The 26,918-nt window shown below is 39.1% G+C and overlaps 1 protein-coding gene across 3 annotated transcripts in view; it reads right to left on the bottom strand.

The window, feature by feature from the left end:
* The window catches only part of GAD1 (glutamate decarboxylase 1), a 90,724-nt gene that overhangs the window by 49,721 nt on the left and 14,085 nt on the right, over positions 1-26,918 (bottom strand). For all 3 annotated transcript variants that reach the window (XM_069733122.1, XM_069733120.1, XM_069733121.1), the window contains exon 3: positions 22,564-22,626. In XM_069733122.1, coding sequence (XP_069589223.1) covers positions 22,564-22,626 — 63 coding nt within the window. The remainder of the gene's footprint in view (positions 1-22,563; positions 22,627-26,918) is intronic.

Genomic DNA, 26,918 nt, shown 5'->3' with positions numbered 1-26,918 from the left:
CAAACAAACAGAGAAGACAAAGGCAAATTGGACATAATATTACACAAAACTCCAAAACTAGATAAGACAAAATTGTTGGCACCCTCAACTTAATTTGGTTCCACACCCTTTGGAATAAATAATTAGTCGCTTCCTATAACCATCAGTAAGCTTCTTTCACTTTTCAATTGGAATTTCAGACCACTCTTCTTTTGCAAACTGCTCCAGGTCTCTCATATTTGAAAGGCATCTGCTCCCAACAGCAATTCTAAGATCTCTCCACAGGTGTTCAATTGGATTTAGATTTGGACGTATTGCTGGCCACTTCACAACTCTCCAGCGCTTTGTTCCCATCAATTTCTGGATGCTTCTTGAAACATTTTTAGGGGTCATTGTCCTGCTGGAAGACCTAGGACACAAACCCAGCTTTCAGACACTGGGCACTACATTGCGACCAAAATCCTTTGATAACCTTAAGATTTCATGATGCTTTGCACAGTCATTGAACTCAGTGTCAGAGGTAGCAAAACAATCCCAAAACATGTTTGAGCCTCCACCATATTTGTCTGTAGGTTCTGAGTTATTTTCTTTGTAGGCCTCATTCCATTTTCAGTAAACAGTAGAATGATTGTTCTTTACCAAAAAGCTCTATTTTGGTCTCATCTGTCCACAAGATGGTTTCCCAGAAGGATTTTGGCTTACTCACATACATTTTGGCAAACTGCAGTCTAGCTTTTTTATGCCTTTGTGTCAGCAGTGGGGCCCTCCTGGGTCTTCTTCCATAGCATTTAATTTAATTCAAATGTTGACGAATAGTTCACGCTAACACTGATGCACCCTGAGACAGCTTGAATTTCTTTAGAACTTCATGGGGGCTACTTATCCACCATCTGGAATATCTTGTGTGCAACCTTTCATTAATTTGTCTCTGTTGTCCACGTCTGGGGGTTAGCAACAATGCCATGGGTTGTAAACTTCTTATGTTGCATATCGTGGACAAAGGAACATCAAGATCTCTGGAGATGAACTTGTAACCTTGAGATTGTTGATATTTTTCAACAGGTTTGGTTCTCAAGTCCTCAGACAGTTCTCTTCTCCTCTTTCTATTCTCCATGCTTAGCGTGACACACACAGACACACAATGCAAAGATTGAGTCAACTTCTCCCCTCTTTATCTGGTTTCAGGTGTGACTTTCTTATTGCCCACACCTGTTTCTTGTCACAGGTGAGTTTGAATGAGCATCACGTGCTTGAAACAAAGTTGTTTACCCACAGTTTGAAAAGCTGCCAACAATTTTGTCAGGCCTATATTTGGGGTTTTATGTGAAATTATGATCAATTTGCTTATTTTCTGTTATTTTTGTGTTGTCCTAATACACACAAAGGAAATAAACGTGTGTATAACAAAACATGTGTAATTGCAATAATTTTCCGGGAGAAATACTTCATTTTCTGGAACAATTTCAAGGGTGCCAACACTTTAGGCCATGATTGTATATTAATGGTGTGTAGAACTAAGGAAAATGTAGGATAACAAGCTGACCTTCACATTTCCAAAATATCTCCTCTCCTTAATTTGCTGCCATTATAGCAGACCTCAAGAAGTCATTCTTTTTCATCCCTACTGTACTTTGGCTTTGTTGGTTTTCCGCCCATTCGGACAAGTAATTGCATCCTTTCACTGCCTCAGATTTAGCCACATCTCCAGCAAGGGCATTCATTTATTACCGCCTATTGCTCTTCAACACCATCCAGATAGCGGGACTGGATCTGTTGCCAGGCAACAGGATTTTTTCTTTTTGCATATTAAAGCTACACACAGAGACAGGGCAATTTGCATTAACAAAATTAGCTCAACCGCGCATTAAAAACCATAAGTTCATTTACTATTCATCGTGCCAGCTCCCATGTTTTTGGTACTTATGAGACTATGGGTTACCAGCTACATTTCATCAGGTTTATTACATAAATGCTCCCAGCTGTTATTACATCTCAAAGCTACGTATCCAAAAATTATCCCCTTCCCACCGCAGACAATCTTCATTTTTTTTGCTTTTTTTTTTCCCCTTCGCTTCTTGCAAGTAAGTTTCGGGGATTATTTCTTCACGAGATCTTGTTTTTGTTTTTTTTTTTTTGCTGGACAAGTTGTAGTTTTTAGACACCCATAACCTACTGAAAAATAGAATAACATTCCAAAGTCGGTGAAAAAAATGTAATTCTGCCACTGTCTTCTTTTTGGTTTTGTTTTTACAACTTAAAAATTACCCAATAACATTGACGCGAATTTTTTAAAAGTGGTAAGACCAAATATATTTATTTTTTTATTTCTGTATTTTTTGTATTTGGAAATCAAAGTTTTCATGCTTTTTTAGGGCCAATAAACTTTATCAGCATGCAAAAAAAGTCAACAAAATTTCTGCAATAAAAATGCAGCAATACCTGCTTTTTGTAAGCAACTTCTTTAGTGCCAAGAGAGCAGGCTTTGCCTGCGAAAAAAAAAAACCGCAGCAAAAATGCAACGTGTGAACATAGTCATTGAAGGCAAAATTATTCAAAAGTGTCCATGAAACTCAAATGCTAGGAATAATTTTTAAAATCCATGCAAGTATTGATGGACGTCAGTCAAGCAGGACTGGAAGGGTTTAGGGATGACAAAGAAGTTAAAAATATTGCAAAATATCCTTCGCAATCAGATTGTTAGATATGACGCATTGGTTCAATTCAAAGTTGAATGGCACAGTGGAGAAAGCACAACGGGGAAGTTGAAGAGTCAACCTGGCAGCAGTCGTGTCATGCCATTACCAATGCAGAGAAAGCAAAGACTTGAACTCTACCGCCACCTATTGGAAGTAGCAATCTGAAAACTCAGTATCGACCTTTTATCGAGCCTTGGCACATGAGTTAGGATAAGAGACAAACCAGAATCTCAATTTGCAGACACATGTTTCGGGGTGTTGTCCCTCCTCAGTGCAAAGCAAGAGATCACATTTCGATATAATAGAGGCCTCAGACTTAGGTCTAAGTGGTAACCAAATAATGGATAAATATGCAGGACCCAGGGTACATCCCCTGCCGCTGCCTTGCCCACAGATGGCATTGCTAGTTAGTTGTGATATTATAACATCCAATGTGGTATTTAATTACACATCTAAGCAAATTATCACATAATCCAATAATGATTTACTTACAACCTGCAATGATAGGTTCAGTATATCAAAATGGCATGGGACTGCTCGATGTGTTCTACCCCAGGGGTGTCAAACTGCATTCCTCGAGGGCTGCAAACAGGTCATGTTTTCAGGATTTCCTTGTACTGCACAGGTGATAATTTAATCACCAACTCATTATTTGTGTAGGTGATTAAATTATCACCTGTGCAGTACAAGGAAATCCTGAAAACCTGACCTGTTTGCAGCCCTCGAGGAATGCAGTTTGACACCCCTGTTCTACCCCAATAATGTAATTCATGCCTCTCAAAGTGTTACATGTGATCGCCCTGGGAATATCTCCCATTACAGCAGTGCCCTTGAAATTTTGTACTCAGTCTATGCTATTATCAAGTCATAGCTTGGATAACATCAAGACTCACGCTTACATTTCCAAACCCAGGTTACAGACCACCTCTGCAGTCTGTCAGCGGTTTCCTAGGCAAGGAACATGCCATTGCAAGCTCTTTGCTACCAATGGATCAGGTCATGTACTCCTCTGATGCTGCAGAGGAGCGCAGGGGCACTTACATATGAGCATTGGAGAGCATACGGTTTGGGTCAGGGGGCAACAATGTCGCTGCTCCGAACCGTCAATCATTCATGGTGCACCACCCCCAGGCAAGATGGAAGCAATGAAATAAATGAGAGCAATCCTTTTATAAGAAATGTGTTGTTAAAAAATAACCTATCAGGTTTTTATGCTAAATTTAACTTAACTTTTCATTTTTGTTTTTCTAATATTTTTTATGTTTTATTATGAATTTTTTTTATTTCCACATCACTATTTTTATAAAAAAAATAAAAAAAATAAATAAATTCACACTGAAAAATAAGTTTAAAACTAGACTCATACTTCCTGTTCTTTACAGATGTCTTTTCACCAGTCTCATTATCATCACTGTCAAGATTACAATGAAAGTTAACAAAGGATCCACCATTTACAATAGGTGATGTCACAGCTCACCTCCGCTCCCTCCCTGCACAGATCATAGAGAATGCCTAGAAACCGCTTCTTTACAAGTCAACAAATAATATCCCGTCTTTTTTATTTATAAACAACCAGAGTCAAAGTCAAATAAACAGGGATACAGTTAGCATGTCAGGCGATTAAGAGAGTGCGCCACTGTCAATCTTTTTGTGACATGTGGGGTAGGGGTAAAAAATGGGGGGGGGGGCAAATAGGTATGAGGGGGAGGATGGAAAGAAGGGAGGGGGGGAGTGGGGAAGGGTTGGTGGGGGTTAAGAGGAGAGGGAGAGAGAATAAAAAGGGGGGGCGGGGAGAGAACAGGGAACATCAACAACTTTCTGGATAGAAGTGGCACAGAAATTACAGAAAGTACAGTCCATACATTTATCAATGCAGAATCAAGAAAATTATTATGAAACAGTAACCGAATTGGCATACAAATATAAAGAAAAAACCTCCAGAATTTGAAGGGGCACTAAGAAGATTTGGCTGTTTGGAATTCTCTCCAAGGTGTCCATTTCTTTATATATAGGTCATGGGTGTTCATCTCCCAGCTCGAGAGCTTCTCAAGGCGGGAAATTTGGTTGACCTTGGAGAACCACTCTGTCAGAGTGGCTGGGGATTTGTCTTTCCAATGAAGAGTAATTAAATGTTTAGCAGCGCAAATCATCAGGGGGAGAAGACTATGTTTTTTGGGCCTATAGTTTTTGGACGGGCAAGAGAGTAAGACTTCAGTTGCCTGAAGGTTAGTCCCAGAATATGTGGGTGTGATGACCTAAAGAGTTGTGACAGTGCCAACAAACATTGGAGTCTGTGAGTCCTAGCTGGTGAAGTTTAGCTGGGGTAAACTGCCATCTAGTTAGTGTCTTATAAGAGTTTTCCTGAAGTAGAATGCATCTAGAGAAGCCACGCGCGTATGCCAACATTTTTGAAATTTGTTCATCCGTAAAGGAAACATTAAGTTCCAATTCCCATGAATGTATAAAGGAGGGTTTAGATTTCACTAAGGGAGCGTTAAGGTGTGAATAGAGACGAGATATGTTTTTCATTTTTGAATAAGGAGATTCAGACATCATGTCAAGCCAAGACCAGTTAGATTTGGTTGGAAACTTCTGTCTGGATTGTATAAGTGTTCTTCTAACATAGTAACATAGTTAGTAAGGCCGAAAAAAGACATTTGTCCATCCAGTTCAGCCTATATTCCATCATAATAAATAAATACCCAGATCTACGTCCTTCTACAGAACCTAATAATTGTATGATACAATATTGTTCTGCTCCAGGAAGACATCCAGGCCTCTCTTGAACCCCTCGACTGAGTTTGCCATCACCACCTCCTCAGGCAAGCAATTCCAGATTCTCACTGCCCTAACAGTAAAGAATCCTCTTCTATGTTGGTGGAAAAACCTTCTCTCCTCCAGACGCAAAGAATGCCCCCTTGTGCCCGTCACCTTCCTTGGTATAAACAGATCCTCAGCGAGATATTTGTATTGTCCCCTTATATACTTATACATGGTTATTAGATCGCCCCTCAGTCGTCTTTTTTCTAGACTAAATAATCCTAATTTCGCTAATCTATCTGGGTATTGTAGTTCTCCCATCCCCTTTATTAATTTTGTTGCCCTCCTTTGTACTCTCTCTAGTTCCATTATATCCTTCCTGAGCACCGGTGCCCAAAACTGGACACAGTACTCCATGTGCGGTCTAACTAGGGATTTGTACAGAGGCAGTATAATGCTCTCATCATGTGTATCCAGACCTCTTTTAATGCATCCCTAACATGTTGTGTTTGGAGGAAATTTTTGGGGTGATTCGATGAGGCTGCAGGCCAGGTCCCTCCATAGAGGATTTTGTTGTTATAGAAACTGTTTAAAGATTCTTTAGGAAGACCAGAGACCATATGGATCTCGAAAGCTAGGGTCAAGCAGGAAAGGAATGATGCAGATAGGGGCTAACTAGTTTTTTTTTTTTTTACGATACTCTAACCAGATTTTGCACATTATTCCATCTCTTATATCGATTTTTGAGACTGGACTGGTCAGGAAGCAGAAGGCAGGGTTTAGTGCCCTAACTGCGTTGCCTACCTGGATTCTCGTGTGACCTCCCAATGGTTCAGTTCACACTAAAGCAGTAATATATTTTTAAAGGTTTTCTAAAGAGAAAACGTAAAAACAGCAGCAAAAAGAAAAAAAGCAAAAAACACTAGTAATATGTTGATTGCTAAGTGGTGATGCCAAAGGTCCAGCACGTGACTGCTGTGCCTACTGGTTGTCATGTTTTGGCAGCTTGTAAAAGACCAGTGCCCGCTGTAGTATCTGTGCTAGATAAATGGAAGAGGTAACTAGTGTATTTATTTAAACCACAAATAATCCATTTAAGTCACTTTTTCAGTCTGGGCATATACATAAAACAGCTTTCTCTCCCTTTACCTGCACCCTAACTTGCATAATTAGAACTTATTATTTTTTTAGGGAGAGCGTAATTAGCTGCTGCCATACCCTCCTGCCCATATTTCTCAATAAGGAAGCATAATAATTTGCAATAGTGAAATACATTATGCCCGTTCCATCTTTCCCCAAATGACAAACATTGGGGACAGTCCTACTGCCTCCACAGAGATTAAGGCCTCTTTCACAGGTCAGTATGTCCGGTAGGTGTGGTGACAGTTTGCACATGTACCGGAGACATTGACACACGTAGGCCCATTCAGATGAATGGGTTTGTGCAAATATCTGTGTTTTTCACAGACTGTGTGTCCGAGTGACCCACACGTAGACATGTCCGTTTTTGTGCAGCTGCACGGATCACACGGACCCATTCAAGTCAATGGGTCCGTGTAAAGACGTACCGCTGATCCCCGGCAGCAGGTGCTGAAGATGGCTCTCATCATTGATGTCCGAGCGATGACAGCACGTGGGGGCTTTCGGGACTCATACCCCCATCATCCGACACCTGCTGCCGTTAATAACAGTGACAGCAGGAGATGATGATCAGGGTATTCCACATCCGCCGCCTGTGATCTAACTAAATAAATGAATGAAGAGAGCGGTGACATCATCGAGGCCGGGCGGAGCTGTGGTGACCTCAGGACCATGGGAAAATGCCAGTGATGATGTCACCACTAGTGAATGATGACTTCTCCCTGAGGAAGACACTTGAGTGTGTCGAAACGCGTGGAATACTTGGTCCCCAGGCTGCACATGGCACCAAACCTCCAAATGGCTATTTGACTGCCTAATATCCCTCTCCCTCTTATCCGTACCGGCTGGTTTTGCATTTGGTAACTGTTTTAATCTCTTAATAGGGCATATTTCTTCAGCTCTTTATTTCCCTTGATCTATATAGGGACAGTTAACCTAAGTGGGCTGGCGGTACACCATTCTATCTTTTGTTTTGGAGTGTAATATTATGGTTTCCAGTATAAATCTGCATATGTGACTGTTTATATCACACCATTTATGCTTTTATACTGTGCAATTCTGTTAGTTATTGCATATTTTTCTATCTGATTGTGCCATGTGATCTGTGCCCTGGGACGGACCGCATTTGATCTGTGTTTTGTTAGCCTGTTTTGGCATTTTAAATGTTTTTACTATTGTGTGCACCTGTTGCCTTTGATGTCTCCATTCAAATAAAATTCATTTAAGGTTATCCCTATTGATGTGCAAGCTCTTTTCTTTTTCATTTTTTTTCAAATTATACTTCCTGTATGCACAGGGTTGATTCCTATTTGGTATTAGTTCAGATCTTCATTTGTTGTGTGGTGCCTGCTTCCCCTTTCCATATTAGCTGATTTTCATGGACTAACAGAATGGAGAAGGTGGAGAAGCCTTTTCTTTTTCTCTCCACTTCCGAAATAAACTAATGCCTTTATTATCAAACTTTGATCGAACTCTGATTGAACTCTGATCAAACTCTGATTCAAGTCTGATCAAACTATGATGAACTCTGAACTCTGATCGAACTCTCGAACACTGATCCAAATCTGATTGAACTTTGATCAAACTCTGATCGAACTCTGATCGAACTCTGATCAAACTCTCGAACTCTGATCCAAGTCTGATTGAACTTTGATCAAACTCTGATTGAACTCTGATCGAACTCTGATCAGAATAATTGGACCATTTTCCTTGGATGTGGAGAAAACGGTCGTGTGACCCTACCCTAACATTTATATTGATACTGCCCCAGTTCTCCACAAGTGGATTCATTTTCTGGTACTTGCAGGGAAGCTGCCCCCTTTTTTGACATTCAGGGGTAGGTATGGGCATGGTTAGCATGGTTTGGCAAGTATCGATGTGGGACAAGGGTTGACACATCTTTTTGCGTATTGCCCTAGTTAGCGTGTTACAATGTTACTGGTCCTGTTTTCGTGTCCCGTTCCCTTTCTCTGACAGCTGCAAGAATAAAAATAAATATAAAATGATTTAATCTCTTCCAAATTAAAGTCTGCGATGTGAGCACGGGGCCCGCTAACTCAGATGTCAACCCTGGCGTCGGCAGTCAAGATTTTATCCACAGCGTTGTTCTCTGCCATCGTCTCCCGGATAAGCATGATAAGTGTGAATTTTTGTTTCAAATACAGAATCCGTTTTCTAATTCCTTATCCAGGATGTCACGTCAAGGACTTGGCACAAAGTCTGATGCCAACGAGAAGACCGGTGTATTTGTCTTGATAACCAGACATTTTAATACCTGCTGGCAGATGTGGAGTATGATAATAATAGAGAGAGAGAGATTCACATTAAATTGGCACACACTCTACACGGCTAGGAGTCATTTACATCTCAATAACATTTACAGGGGAAAGGAAATATATCTCCGCCAAGACTGTTATTCCAAATACACGAGAGCCAGCATCCACGAGACATTCTCCGTAAGCAGAAGCCGGTCATCACGGCTCCCCATGTCACCACTGTGGCAGCCATCGGGGAGAGGAAAACGGGGCGACAATCTGACAAACATTTAATGTCGAGCGTCACAGGAAACATTCCATTTGTCCCTTAGTTTTGGAAAGTTAAGAAATTCCTAATATTGCCACTACTACAGCTACCGATGACACCGGTCATAAAAATCCTCAATGGCCTTTTCTGAATGGTAATGAATGCAATGGTGAACACAGAAAGCGAGAGACCCCTGTGCAAGATCATGACATGAGCCCCTTCCACATGAGTAACTCAGCATAAGGCATCCATGTTTGTGTGATCAGAAAATGACTTATTGTTTATATGTTCAATGTACCATATTTTTTAAACTTTTTTTGATTTTTTTGCAATTTTCAATATCACTTTCTATATTTAAAAAAGTAATAACAACACAAGAAATCTTGCAATTTTCGCAATGGCCACTACGTCTTATACTGCAGAGGTCCCCAACCTTTTTTGCACCAGGGACCGGCTTTAAGCAAGACCAGTTTTCCATGGCCCGGTGGGGTGGGGGTGGGGCAGGGGCGGGGCTCTGGTCATATGGGGGTGGAGTTATGGAGGGGTGGAGCTTAGTGCATACTTATCATATAATTATGACATTTATAATGAGAATGTGATTCTCACACACACACACATTCTCACACACACAATCACACACACACATTCACACACACATTCTCGCACACACATTCTCACACACACATTCACACACCCCTCTCACCTCTCCTCGCACTCTCCCACAGCATCTCATTGCCTTCCTCTGACACAGCCGGCCGCTGAATGATGACGTCATCCAGCGGCGCGTCTGTGTGAGAGGAAGCAGGAAGACAGATCGCTGGGCAGTGGAGCTGCAGGGATTTCTCCCTGTCCGTCACAGCCACCCTGCAGGGGCTCCCCTCCACCTCTGCACTTGTTGGGAGCCGGCGCTCTGCAGCTTCTCTGTGCCGGCTGTCAGCTTGACAGTCGGCACAGAGAACAGCTGACTCCCTGACCGGGGGCAGCAGAATGCAGCCGCCGGGGGAGACACTGCGGACCGCCGAATGAGGCGGCCCGACTGCGCCCCCCTTCCGGCTGCGCCCCCCTAGATACGCCACTGGGCGTGTCAGTGAGGAGAGCCTGCCGCCCCACCCCGTCAGGAACACACCATGCTGCGCAGGAGGGCTGTGTCACTAAGACCCGCCTGACGCCCCGCCCCGTCCTGCATAATGTTCTCTGCCGGGAGCTGTGAGCTGTCACAGAGCGTGCTCTGACCAGGCGCAGGGCCACGAAGCTAGCTGTCAGCGGCGCCGCGGACCGGCTGAAAAACCCCAACGGCCCGGTCCTGGTCCGCGGACCGGCGGTTGGGGACCTCTGTTATACTGGACTCACACTTCTTGTTCTGTACAAAAGACATTTCGGTAATTTTATTAACAACTCAGGCAGGATTATTATAATGAGGGATAAAAGCAATACAGTACATAATACAGGTTCCATATTTCACAATAAATTATGTCACAGCTCACCTCCTTCCCCTCCTGTACAATGACAGATAACACCTCTATATACAGTAGATAACACAGGATTCCCCGTTCACAAAAGATGATGTCACAGCTCACCTGCTCCTCCTCCTGTACAATGACTGATAACACCTCTATATACTGTAGATAACACAGGATCCACCATTCACAATAGGTGATGTCTCAGCTCACCTCCTCCCCCTCCTGTACAATAACTGACAACATCTCTATATACAGTAGATAAGACAGGATACACCATTCTCAATAGGTGATGTCACAGCTCACTTCTTCATCCTGTACAATGACTGATAACACCTCTGTATACAGTAGGTAACACAGGATCCACCATTCACAAAAGATGATGTCACAGCTCACCTCCTCCTGTACAATGACTAATAACACCTCTATATACAGTAGATAGCACAGGATCCACCATTCACAAAAGATGATGTCACAGCTCACCTCCTCCTCCTTTACAATAACAGATAACACCTCTACATACAGTAGATAACACAGGTTCCACCATTCACAATAGGTGATGTCACAGCTCACCTCCTCCTCCTGTACAAGGACTGATAACACCTCTATATACAGTAGATAACACAGGATCCACTATTCACAATAGGTGATCTCACAGCTCACCTCCTCCTGTACAATGACTGATAACACCTCTATATACAGTAGATAACACAGGATCCACCATTCACAATAGGTGATGTCACAGCTCACCTCCCCCTCCTGTACAATGACCGATAACACCTCTATATACAGTAGATAACACAGGATCCTTCATTCACAATAGGTGATATCACAGCTCACCTCCTCCCCCTACTGTACAATGATTGATAACACCTCTATATACAGTAGATAACACAGGTTCCACCATTCACACTAGGTGATGTCACAGCTCACCTCCTCCTCCTGTACAATGACTGAAAACACCTCCATATACAGTATATAACACAGGAGCCACCATTCACAATAGATGATGCCACAGCTCACCTCCTCCTCCTGTGCAATGACTGATAACACCTCTACATTCAGTATATAACACAGGAGCCACCATTCACAATAGGTGATGTCACAGCTCACCTCCTCCTGTATAATGATTGAAAATACCTCTATACACATAACACAGGATCCACCATTTACAATAGGTGATGTCACAGCTCACCTCCTCTTCCTCCTGTACAATAACTGGCAACATCTCTATATACAGTAGATAACACAGGATCCACCATTCACAATAGGTGATGTCACAGCTCACCTCCTCCTTCTGTACAATGACTGATAACACCTCTATATACAGTAGATAACACAGGAGCCACCATTCACAATAGGTGATGTCACATGTCACCTCCTCCCCCTCCTGTACAATGACTGATAGCACCTCTATATACAGTAGATAACACAGGAGCCACCATTCACAATAGGTGATGTCACAGCTCACCTCCTCCTCCTCCTGTACAATGACTGATAGCACCTCTATACACAGTAGATAACACAGGAGCCACCATTCACAATAGGTGATGTCACAGCTCACCTCCCTTCACAAAGATCCAGATCAGAGCATGCCCAGAAAAAAACCTTATATACCAGTGAATGGAGACAGAGCCAGTCTATAGCTGCTAAAGTTCATGTGGTTGCTGAAAGGGGCAAGATGTATGAATAAAAGACCCAATGGTCAGTGAGAAAATTGGAAGTTTTTTGTAACATTTTTTATTTAAAGATTTTAATATAAAATGTACCGTATATATTGTGTATTATGCTGTGGAGTTTTGAAAGAAAAACATCAAGTTTTTAAAGAACAATTATTTTAAAATGTAAAAAAAAATTCCGATTTAAACATTGAAGCCTTGAAAGTCATTTTTTAATTTCCATATGGAAGCTGAAAGTTGGATCCTTTACCTTCTAGGCCCCTATGCCGTACATATGGCATGCCCACTGGCGCTTTAATGATGCATTCCTTGCACTGTATACTGTAGCTAAGCAGATATATGGAAGCGCTAATTTCCAACTACCTTACTGAGTAGGACACAGCTCTATCATTCTAGCTGGGCTCATTGTAGTAATAATAACCAGAGATTTAAACAAAACAAACTTTAAAACTACTATTTCAAGGATTTTCCAAGTAAATACACCAGCCTCCTCAAACCTATGAGATTGATCTAATAAACTCTGAAGTTTGTATTGTGAAATCTGGTGACAGGTTCTCTATGTGGAACTGGTGTAGATTTTTATATGTCTCAAAATACCTTTATAAAATAAATATTGTACTCTGTACACATTTTTTACGTTTAGTTTTAAGCTGGTATAAAGCCTTTTGGCTTTTGGATAGTATTTAAAGAGGACCACATTAAACAACAGTGATGGAGATTCTTTCCTTCCTCCCGGAAATGTATGGCTCAATTAATATAACAGCTTGGTGTTAATATTCCCCTTATTAATAGGGAGTCCTGCTCTGATCCTGTTTGGGTTCGCACTGTTCTCTGAACTGTATTCTTCATCTCCACAGACATGTGACCACTGTGGCCAGTCACTGGTCACAACATTCACCAACAGCCAGTGATTGGATGCTGTGGTCAAATGTCTGTCCAGATTGAGCACAAATTACAAAGAACAGTGGGGAACCCTGACAGGATCAAAATGGGATTCCCTGAGGGGCAGAATAGCGATAATATTTATTTAAAAATAACATCCTTCTTTTCCCTATCTGGAAGAATCCATACATATCGGGGACTCTATCGGGGAGAGTCCATACATATCGGAGACTCTATCGGGGAGAGTCCATACATATCAGAGACTCTATCGGTGAGAATCCATACATATCGGAGACTCTATCGGGGAGAGTCCATACATTTCAGAGACTCTATCGGGGAGAATCCATACATATCAGAGACTCTATCGGGGAGAATCCATACATATCGGAGACTCTATCGGGGAGAATCCATACATATCAGAGACTCTATCGGGGAGAATCCATACATATCGGAGACTCTATCGGTGAGAATCCATACATATCAGAGACTCTATCGGGGAGAATCCATACATATCAGAGACTCTATCGGGGAGAATCCATACATATCGGAGACTCTATTGGTGAGAATCCATACATATCAGAGACTCTATCGGGGAGAGTCCATACATATCAGAGACTCTATCGGTGAGAATCCATACATATCGGAGACTCTATCGGGGAGAATCCATACATATCAGGGACTCTATCGGGGAGAATCCATACATATCAGGGACTCTATCGGGGAGAATCCATACATATCGGAGACTCTATCGGTGAGAATCCATACATATTAGGGACTCTATCGGTGAGAATCCATACATATCAGGGACTCTATCGGGGAGAATCCATACATATCAGGGACTCTATCGGGGAGAATCCATACATATCGGAGACTCTATCAGTGAGAATCCATACATATTGGAGATTCTATAGGTAAGAATCCATACATATCGGGGACTCTATCAGGGAGAATCCATACATATCGGAGACTCTATCGGTGAGAATGCATACATATCAGAGACTCTATCGGGGAGAGTCCATACATATCAGAGACTCTATCGGTGAGAATCCATACATATCGGAGACTCTATCGGGGAGAATCCATACATATCAGAGACTCTATCGGGGAGAATCCATACATATAGGAGACTCTATCGGTGAGAATCCATACATATCAGAGACTCTATCGGGGAGAGTCCATACATATCAGAGACTCTATCGGTGAGAATCCATACATATCAGAGACTCTATCGGGGAGAATCCATACATATCGGAGACTCTATCGGTGAGAATCCATACATATCGGAGACTCTATCGGTGAGAATCCATACATATTAGGGACTCTATCGGTGAGAATCCATACATATCAGGGACTCTATCGGGGAGAATCCATACATATCAGGGACTCTATCGGGGAGAATCCATACATATCGGAGACTCTATCAGTGAGAATCCATACATATTGGAGATTCTATAGGTAAGAATCCATACATATCGGGGACTCTATCAGGGAGAATCCATATCACATCGGAGACTCTATCGGTGAGAATGCATACATATCGGAGACTCTATCGGTGAGAATCCATACATATCAGGGACTCTATCGGTGAGAATGCATACATATCAGAGACGCTATCGGTGAGAATCCATGCATATCGGAGACTCTATCGGTGAGAATCCATGCATATCGGAGACTCTATCGGTGAGAATCCATACTTATCGGAGACTCTATCGGTGAGAATCCATACACATCAGGGACTCTATCAGGGAGAATCTATACATATCGGGGACTCTATTGGGGAGAGTCCATACATAGTGAAGACTCTATCTGGGGAGAGTCCATACATTTTAGAGACTCTATCATGGTAGTTTCAATACATATTGAAGACTCTATCAGGGAGAGTGCAAACATATTAGGGACCCTGTCGGTGCAGAGTCAATAAGATATTTTTGACTCTACCGGGCAGAGTCCATACATATTGGGGACCCTATTAGGAAGAGTCCATACATCTTGAGGGCCCTATTAGGGAAAGTCCATACATCTTGAGGACCCTATTAGGGAGAGTCCATACATATAGGGGACCCTATTAGGGAGAGTCCATACATCTTGAGGGCCCTATTAGGGAGAGTCCATACATATTGGGGACCCTATAGGCAAAAGTCCACACATATTAGGGACTCTATTGGGGAGAGTCCATACATCTTGAGGACCCTATTGGGGAAAGTCCATACATACAGTTAGGGCCAGAAATATTTGGACAGTGACACAATTTTTGCGAGTTGGGCTCTGCATGCCACCACATTGGATTTGAAATGAAACCTCTACAACAGAATTCAAGTGCAGATTGTAACGTTTAATTTGAAGGGTTGAACAAAAATATCTGATAGAAAATGTAGGAATTGTACACATTTCTTTACAAACACTCCACATTTTAGGAGGTCAAAAGTAATTGGACAAATAAACATAACCCAAACAAAATATTTTTATTTTCAATATTTTGTTGCAAATCCTTTGGAGGCAATCACTGCCTTAAGTCTGGAACCCATGGACATCACCAAACGCTGGGTTTCCTCCTTCTTAATGCTTTGCCAGGCCTTTACAGCCGCAGCCTTCAGGTCTTGCTTGTTTGTGGGTCTTTCCATCTTAAGTCTGGATTTGAGCAAGTGAAATGCATGCTCAATTGGGTTTAGATCTGGACATTGACTTGGCCATTGCAGAATGTGCCACTTTTTGGCACTCATGAACTCCTGGGTAGCTTTGGCTGTATGCTTGGGGTCATTGTCCATCTGTACTATGAAGCGCCGTCCAATCAACTTTGCAGCATTTGGCTGAATCTGGGCTGAAAGTATATCCCGGTACACTTCAGAATTCATCCGGCTACTCTTGTCTGCTCTTATGTCATCAATAAACACAAGTGACCCAGTGCCATTGAAAGCCATGCATGCCCATGCCATCACGTTGCCTACACCATGTTTTACAGAGGATGTGGTGTGCCTTGGATCATGTGCCGTTCCCTTTCTTCTCCAAACTTTTTTCTTCCCATCATTCTGGTACAGGTTGATCTTTGTCTCATCTGTCCATAGAATACTTTTCCAGAACTGAGCTGGCTTCTTGAGGTGTTTTTCTGCAAATTTAACTCTGGCCTGTCTATTTTTGGTATTGATGAATGGTTTGCATCTAGATGTGAACCCTTTGTATTTACTGTCATGGAGTCTTCTCTTTACTGTTGACTTAGAGACAGATCCACCTACTTCACTGAGAGTGTTCTGGACTTCAGTTGATGTTGTGAACGGGTTCTTCTTCACCAAATTAAGTATGCGGCGATCATCCACCACTGTTGTCATCCGTGGACGCCCAGGCCTTTTTGAGTTCCCAAGCTCACCAGCCAATTCCTTTTTTCTCAGAATGTACCCAACTGTTGATTTTGCTACTCCAAGCATGTCTGCTATCTCTCTGATGGATTTTTTCTTTTTTTTCAGCCTCAGGATGTTCTGCTTCACCTCAATTGAGAGTTCCTTTGACCGCATGTTGTCTGCTCACAGCAACAGCTTCCAAATGCAAAACCACACACCTGGAATCCACCCCTGACCTTTTAACTACTTCATTGATTACAGGTTAACGAGGGAGACGCCTTCAGAGTTAATTGCAGCCCTTAGAGTCCATTGTCCAATTACTTTTGGTCCCTTGAAAAAGAGGACGCTATGCATTACAGAGCTATGATTCCTAAACCCTTTCTCCGATTTGGATGTGGAAACTATCATATTGCAGCTGGGAGTGTGCACTTTCAGCCCATATTATATATATAATTGTATTTCTGAACATGTTTTTGTAAACAGCTAAAATAACAAAACTTGTGTCACTGTCCAAATATTTCTGGCCCTAACTGTATTAGGGACTCTATTGGGGAGAATCCATACATATTAGGGACTCTATTGGGGAGAGTCCATACATATTGGGGACCTTATTAGGAAGAGTCCATACACATTGGGGACTCTATAGGCGAAAGACCAGACATATTAGGGACTCTATTGGGGGAGAGTTCATACTGAGGACTCTATTGGGGGAGCCCCATACCCATATATAGAGTCTCCTGGTGCTGCCAAATTCAGATATGCTGTGACTTGCCCCTAGGACCGGCTCGGTCCGAGAAAGAAATCAGACATGTGTGCAGCCCCATAAAATAACATTGATCAGAGTGCGATACGATGTATTGTCGGACCGTACTTGGTGTGAGCGAGCCCTTATAGTTACTTTTGGCTGCTGATAGGTATTTGAGACAAGCACAAGGAACATTATATTAGGAGAATTGCTTTTCTCATACTGTAGATGCCTAATGATCCTGTAGCACCCCCATATTGTGCTGCACCTGATCCAGGGGGGGCGGCAATATACACAAAGACTGGCTGAGTGTATCTGACACGCAGGCTCACCGGTGCGTTACTCTATCAGCTCTGCTTGCCTTACTAAATTAAAAAGATGATGGAAGGAGCCCCCTCTCCAGACACTGCTAGCAAAATGCTCCATTAAATCCGCACCAGCTGCTATTTATAGGGCAAAATTCTCTCTAAGAACAAAATTCTCTTCCAGAAAGTCTGCCTTGTGCTTAACATGCTGAATTTACACCTCCTTCAAGCCCCGAATAACATGTGTGCTGATAGCAGCGCATCACATATATATTTTTTTTTCTAGGGTAATATTTTCAGCATGTGCAATGGGGGGCAAGAATGACCTTTTCATGATTTGCCACAAAGATAATGAAATAAATATAAAACAAATAGATATACTAAACCTCAATTTCTGGAAGGAACAGACAAGCTAGATTAATTGTATTCAAAGGGGTCCCACGGAAAAGCCTATCTCTCCCAAACAGGGCTGACTGCTGCCTGTCTAATGTGCCTCTCATTAATCTTTCCTCCCAGGAGATCAGTATTTTGTTGGAAGATAAGCTTGAGAAATTTTCAGCACTCTATGATCCCAGAGCTGCCACCATTACCAGATCCCCCCCAGGGGTCTCCAAATCATTTACAACATTAACCCATGGCAGGGCTGGGATTGCCCTAGCAGGCTTGTATTATCCACCTGATTAACGTCAGATCATTAAGTGCCCATAATGAAGTGGCTGCTGGATCACAATCACTGAATTCAATCATCGCCCAAAGTGATTTGACTTTCTAAAATGGCACGGAAAGAAAATATATTCTGTACATGTTCTCCTGCATTTACACACACAGACTCCTGACCAACCAGACTGATCTTCTAGACTAAAAAAAAATAAAAAATCGGTCCTTTAACCATTTACACCAACAGATATCATCATCTTCCTCATCTGTCGGAATCATCCTAAAATATAAACTTCCTATCCTTATTGAGGAGTTTTCTTCGAGTTATTTGTTTAATTATTTTATATATTTATTTATTTCTTTACTTGCCCCAATTATTGTGTTTAGCAGACAGATTGTTAAGCTACAGTTTTCTGGCAGATAAGATAAATTTCCATCAGATCAAATTGCCATTTACACACACCAATTTGGGTCTGATTGGAGAGAAATTAATCAGATTTCAGAACTTGTAAATAACCCCTTATTATACCAAATACCAGTATACCAGTATACCAAAAGTGAGGCTCATGTGTATATGTATACACCACAAGGTGGCTCTATTGCCCTAGGGAATGTCGTGTATAAGCAAATCTGCAGATACTTTTATCACGTGGCATGTTAGACACATTTTAATTAGGTCACTGTAGCCAAAACTTAATTTTTGCAGCGTTTTTTTTTTTTTTTGCTGCGTTTTAGCACTTTCTCATTGCTTTGGGTGAAAAAAATGCTTCAAAAACACTGAAAGAATTGACATTCTCCAGATTTAAAAAAAAAAAACAAACAAAAAAAAAGCAAAGCAATTTTCCAAGTCAGTCATGCAAAAAAAAAACAAAACATAGGCATGAGATTTCCGAAATCTTATAGCTTTTGCTCGTACTGTCAAATGCAACTTTTAATTCATATTAAAAGCAGCAAAATTAAAAAAACACTACAAAAACGCAACTTCTGAGCATAACCTTAGTGTTACTATCTATGGATATAGTGTTTGATTTCTATTCTATCTTAATGACACAAGACTTTATTATCTTTTTCCTTTCCATTCTCTTTTTGTTGCCTAGGTATTATTTTTTTTTAAATAGTTATGAATTGAATATGATGGGATGTACCTGTAAGTTCTAGTTAGGGCTTATTCACATGGTCAGTATTTGGTCAGTTTTTTTTGCATTGGTGTTTGTAAGCCAAAACCAGGAGTGGAACTTAAAGAGAAAAATAATGATTTAAAGATTGACACCTGTTCTGTGTTTTGGAGGCACACCTGGTTTAGGCATAAAAATACTGATGAAATACTGATCAAAAATACTGATGTGTCAATAAATCCTTAAGATAAGTTCCCACAATGAGCTTTTGGTGAGTTTTTGATGTTGCAGATTTTCTGCACCATTTTTGCACCCATTAAATAAAATAGGTTACTTGCATTTTTTTTTTATTTTTCAAAAATATAAAATGTAAAAACTCACCAAAAACGAATTATGGAAACATAGTCTAAAGGTAAAATTGGGAATATTGTATAGTTCTTTGTGTTAGATGGTCGAGGTATGAAAAAGAAGTATCTCTTCTCCCATGATTTATTCTCACATATGAGGATCAAACTACTGTATCAAAATAATTCCTTATCATGACAGTCATTGCTTCTATGTGGCCCAAAACAAAAATATGGTCAAGTGACAATCTTTTGTATTCTGAGGAGAATGGATTGGGCATGGATTTAGATTTAATGGTGCCATCATGTAATTTGGACATATATCTGACAACTTGTGGGATTTATTTACTGACCAAATGTTTATAAGAAATAGTATCACTGTGAGGATAGTAATATAATAGTATCACTGTGAGGATAGTTATCTAATAGCATCACTGTGAGGATAGCAATATAATAGTATCACTGTGAGGATAGTAATATAATAGTATCACTGTGAGGATAGTAATATAATAGTATCACTGTGAGGATAGTTATATAATAGTATCACTGTGAGGATAGTTATATGATAGTATCACTGTGAGGATAGTAATCTAATAGCATCACTGTGAGGATAGCAATATGATAGCATCACTGTGAGGATAGTAATATGATAGCATCGCTGTGAGGATAGTAATATAATAGCATCACTGTGGAGGATAGTAATATCATAGTATCACTGTGAGGATAGTAATCTAATAGCATCACTGTGAGGATAGTAATAAAATAACATCACTGTGAGGATAGTAATATAATAGTATCACTGTGAGGATAGTAATAAATAGTATCACTGTGAGGATCTTAATATAATAGCATCACTGTGAGGATAGTAATATAATAGCATTACTATGAGGATATTAATATGATAGTATCACTGTGAGGATAGCAATATGATAGCATCACTGTGAGGATAGTAATAAAATAACATCACTGTGAGGATAGTAATATAATAGTATCACTGTGAGGATAGTAATAAATAGTATCACTGTGAGGATCTTAATATAATAGCATCACTGTGAGGATAGTAATATAATAGCATTACTATGAGGATAGTAATATAATAGTATCACTGTGAGGATAGTAATATAATAGTATCACTGTGAGGATAGTAATATAATAGCATCACTGTGAGGATTGTAATATAATAGTATCACTGTGAGGATAGTAATATGATAATATCACTGTGAGGATAGTAATCTAATAGCATCACTGTGAGGATAGTAATATAATAGCATCACTGTGAGGATAGTAATATAATAGTATCACTGTAAGGATAGTAATATAATAGTATCACTGTGAGGATAGCAATATGATAGCATCACTGTGAGGATAGTAATAAAATAGCATCACTGTGAGGATAGTAATATCATAGTATCACTGTGAGGATAGTAATATCATAGTATCACTGTCAGGATAGCAATATAATAGTATCATTGTGATGATAGTAATATAATAGTATCACTGTGAGAATAGTAATATGATAGTATCACTGTGAGGATAGCAATATGATAGCATCACTGTGAGGATAGTAATATAATAGCATCACTGTGAGGATAGTAATATGATAGTATCACTGTGAGGATAGTAATATCATAGTATCACTGTCAGGATAGTAATATAATAGTATCACTGTGAGGATAGTAATATGATAGTATCACTGTGAGGATAGTAATATAATAGCATCACTGTGAGGATAGTAATATCATAGTATCACTGTGAGGATAGTAATATGATAGTATCACTGTGAGGATAGTAATATGATAGTATCACTGTGAGGATAGTAATATAATAGCATCACTGTGAGGATAGTAATATCATAGTATCACTGTGAGGATAGTAATATGATAGTATCACTGTGAGGATAGTAATATGATAGTATCACTGTGAGGATAGTAATATGATAGTATCACTGTGAGGATAGTAATATCATACTATCACTGTGAGGATAGTAATATGATAGTATCACTGTGAGGATAGTAATATGATAGTATCACTGTGAGGATAGTAATATGATAGTAGCACTGTGAGGATAGTTATATAATAGTATCACTGTGAGGATAGTAATATACTAGTATCACTGTGAGGATAGTAATATAATAGTATCACTGTGAGGATAGTAATATAATAGTTTCACTGTGAGGATAGCAATATGATAGTATCACTGTGAGGATAGTAATATCACAGTATCACTGTGAGGATAGTAATATGATAGTATCACTGTGAGGATAGTAATATTATGGCATCACTGTAAGGATAGTAATATAATAGTATCACGTTGATCCATTCCAGAATTGATCACAAGAAACGAAATAAATATGTATTGCTTTTTCTCCAAAATAAACAAATTCTTTACCAGTAAACCCAGAAATTCTGATTATTTCCTTATTAAATGATTATTTTTTTCAGTCTGATTTCTGCTTCCAGTGAAATGAGCTATTCTATATGTTACCACTAGGGGGAACTCTGGGATTGTGATCCTTTTCAGACAGGCTGTCAGTGAGCTGAATGATGGATCTAGTGGACTTGATTTATTTCAATAAATGAGATTAATGACATTATTAACACGTACAGACATTTCTTTTGTGTCTCGATATTTCTGCCTCACACTGCTGCTTTCACGCCATATTTCCCTCTTTAATACACATATAACACTAAATGTTTATACAAAGTCACACAAGGATGCAGCAGAGCTGAGTTTGCTAGTTGACACAACTGCTGGCACTACTGTACTGCTGTGTTATTTTTTGGCTTTTCCTTAGGACTGCTGCAGGTAGACTTCACAGGTTATTTTTTTTAAAAACACTTTAGTGATTTATAAAGTTTTTGTAAAAGCAAGAAATAGCAGATTGCATAATGCAAACTCAACTCTGCTACATCAGAACACAAATATTTCATCAGTAAACAAAGACCTACCACATATCTTTAGTCCCAGCTTTTTTGTGCATCCATGTGCCACCCCACACCAGGTGTCATAGGCTGCAAACGGAATACAGAACAGAAATAAAATGCAAAGGTTGTATCAGGATCATCGGACAAAAGACAGTGACACATCGCTCCCATCACTCGGCGTGTGTTCACACGGTGCGGAAGAATGTGTAAGAAGATCATAATCTCAGGAGATCTAATGGCAGCATGTTTACAGCCCTGTAAGTACACCCGACACACCCGACCCACAGGCACATAAGGAATACAGCAGTATTATAACTAGACACAAAATGACAACTTCCTACATAATGTCTCATTCTAGCCTGAGTTCCTGAAACAAAACTATTTAATTGAAATACATAGATAGATAGATAGATAGATAGATAGATAGATAGATAGATAGATAGATAGATAGATAGACAATAGATAGATAGATAGATAGATAGATAACAGAGATAGATAGATAGATAGATAGATAGATAGATAGATAGATAGATAGATAGATAGATAGATAGATAGATAGATAGATAGATAGATAGATAGATAGATAGATAGATAGATAACAGATATAGATAGATAGATAGATAGATAGATAGATAGATAGATAGATAGATAGATAGATAGATAGATAGATAGACAATAGATAAATAGATGATAGACAATAGATAGATAGATAGATAGATAACAGATAGAGATAGATAGATAGATAGATAGATAATAGATAGATAATAGATATTTAGATAGATAGAATATATATATATATATATACATATATATATATATATATCTATATATATATAAATCGAAACAGCACACTATAAATGCCTTTAGGGTGCACAGGCCTTAATTGCAATCCATCCACTATGCATAAATCCAAAAAGAAGAAAAAATTAGGCAGCACTCCTTTTCTTCCAGTGAAAATCTGTGTTTTAATTCAGACCCACATGGCTCTGGATGAGCCTTTCCCGAAACGTCGCCTGCCATGTGGGTCTGAATTAAAACACAGATTTTCACTGGAAGAAAAGGAGTGCTGCCTAATTTTTTCTTCTTTTTTTCTTCTTTTTAGATATTTAGATAGATAGAATAGATAGATAGATAGATAATAGATTAATATATAGATAATAGATACTGAATGATAAAATGATGTATCATCTGATGTGACTGTATAATCGCACTGAGAGCAGTGTCTGCAGTGTGTACAGGGGCCGAGGGCTGTGCACGTTATCTGTGCAGGTGCAGGCACAATGCAAATCACGGGCTGTGTCAGATAATAGAGGATAATTCCGCTTCCATCACTGTATCTCATCTGTGTCCTGGACGGTTAAGATCCTTTGGTTCTGCTCCAGCCAAGTAAACTGCCATGAAATGGGGGTCAGGGAACAGAGCAGGAATTAATTGGCTGAAAAATAGTATTTGACTGGCTGATCAGGCTGACTGCTTATGTAGGCTGCAGAGGAGACTGCACAGGAGCCCTGAGCACCGACATGCACGATCAGTATCACTCTGTGCACCGGAGACTATCTAGTATTTTATCTATTTCTTTACACACCAGGATCCAAGGTGCAAATCCTGCAGGAGACCACAGAGAAATCCTGTGCTCAGGCCTCTGTACACACGTCGGGGGTTTGCGCTTTGTTGGTCTCCTGCTGTTTTTTATTGTATAAAGGGGAGATTGGAAGGTAATAATTGTTTCATTCAGTACCAGGTGTCTGTGACCACAACAGTCCGATCAGCTAATAAGAATGATGGTAGATAACAACACAATCTCATTATAAGACCCCTGTATTACATGTTCATATCTATCTATCTATCTATCTATCTATCTATCTATCTATCTATCTATCTATCTATCTATCTTTCTATCTATCTATCCATTATCTATCTATCTATTATCTATCTATCTATCTATTATCTATTATCTATCTATCTATCTATCTATCTATCTATCTATCTATCTATCTATTATCTATCTATCTATCTATTATCTATCTATCTATCTATCTAATATCTATCTATCTATTATCTATCTATTTATCTATCTATCATCTGTCTATCTATCTATCTACTATTATCTATCTATCTATCTATCTATCTATCTATCTATCTAATATCTATCTATCTAATATCTGTCTAACCATCTATATATCTAATATCTATCAATCTAATATCTATCTATCTATCTAATATCTATCTATCCATCTATCTATCTAATATGTATCAATCTAATATCTATCTATCTATATATCTATCTATCCATCCCATATCTATCTATCTATCTATCTATCTATCTATCTATCTATCTATTTATCTATCTATCTATCTATCTATCTATCTATCTATCTATCTATCTATTATATATCTATCCCATATCTATCTATCTATCTATCTATCTATCTATCTATCTATCTGTTGATTATCTATTTATCTATCTATCTATCTATCTATCTATCTATCTATCTATCTATCTATCTATCTATCTATCTATCTATCTATCATTTAATGTTCCTCAAATAGAAATATTATTATATTATTATCTAGCCTCTTTTTCTTCCTGTATTTTCTGGATGTTCTTACATTACAGATATCACTGGTACCAGTGTGTGGGGAGGTTTTGGCCTCTTTAATGATATTCATGTCTGTGAGAAGTACAAGACAATAGATTATCTAAACTGCCCGGTTTTATTGATTTTTTTTTGTGTTCTCTGCTCTTCATTATCTTTTCAATTTACACTTTCTGTGTCTTCAGTCTTTGTATCCAAACTCTCCCACCGTGATGTTACACACAAACACACATATATATATATATATATATATATATATATATATATATATATATATATATATATATATACATATATATATATATATATATATATATATATATGTGATTTATAGAATTATAGAATTCCAATTATAGAAGCTAATTACTCCGAAGAAGAACTAATGGGGGGTGTATTATAATATAAATAATAATATATAATATATATCGTGGTGAGTCGGTTCCAGAGAAATCCTTGTATATTAGTGTCAGAAATCCATCAATACAAATCCCACGTATCGTTCTTGATAAGGAAAGTAAATCCTGGGGGAGAAAATAACCCACATTCTACCTGGGGAGATTCCGCTCTCTGCATTTATCATTCTTAGGATTTTGAAAGATTTTTGAAAGCGCATGAAAATCGCATTGGCTGAAAATGACGCAACGACATATGTAATAATATTGTAATAAAAAAAGCTGTAATAAATGATTCCCATGTGCCATAAACATTGAGATAGTCACAAACTATTTTATTCGCTTTATATTCACTTGTGTCTATCTTTAAAATATGTTTAATAGCTAGAAGATATATTTATGAGATAGATAGAAAGGCAAGTAGATAGATAGATAGATAGATAGATAGATAGATATAGATATTAGATAGATAGATAGAAATATATATAGATATTAGATAGAAAGATGGATAATGGATGGATAAACATAGATAAGGATAGATGGATATTAGATAGATAATAGATAGATAAATAGATAATAGATAGATTGAAATATAAATAGATAGAATATATATATATATATATATATTAGATAGAAAAATGGATAGATAGATATTAGATAGATAGATAGATAGATATACAGATAGATAATAGATAGATAGATATTAAATAAATTGCATATTTCTGGCTTTTCAGTTTGACAAGAAAATCCAAGGAGCTATGTTTGCTTCAGCCAATGTGTGTATCTATGTGCATCAGTGACGTCATTTTGTAATGACGTCAGACAAGCGATTACAATATATGATCAGTAGGATGATTAATTGTAAAAGTTTTGCGGTTCTTATTCGATCGTCTGCACACAATAATGAAATATGGACATATAAGTCAGAATTAAAGAAATAGATTAGGTGTGTGTCTTCTAATAAAACATCCATAAAAACTCTAAAGACAGAAGATATTAGTGAATTGTTTTAATTAATTCTAGCAGTACTAGTTTGGGTGGGCAGGGGGCTGCTGAACATGCAGATGTACAGGGACCAGCACCATGCCAGGGGAGGGAGGAAGGGTTTGGTTTGGGGGACAGTGATTTTAAGCATCACATGGGCAGCAAATGGAATTAAGTATCTGGGAGAAATCTATGACCCTATACAGAGAGAAATAGAGCATGTCTGCTGCAACTCCACCAGGCAGACACACACTGCTCAGACACAGGCACATACTATATACACATACAGACAGACACATATATGGCATCCATGCATACACACAGGACTGCACAACTAATATACACAAAGATATTGCATGCAAATTGCAAACACGTATTAAGTACACAGAAATCATATATAAATGTA

Source organism: Ranitomeya imitator, chromosome 7 (genome assembly GCF_032444005.1).
Source record: "Ranitomeya imitator isolate aRanImi1 chromosome 7, aRanImi1.pri, whole genome shotgun sequence".
Lineage (NCBI taxonomy): Eukaryota > Metazoa > Chordata > Amphibia > Anura > Dendrobatidae > Ranitomeya > Ranitomeya imitator.
Note: the sequence above shows the minus strand (reverse complement) of the source record. Positions and strands in the feature narration are given on the sequence as shown.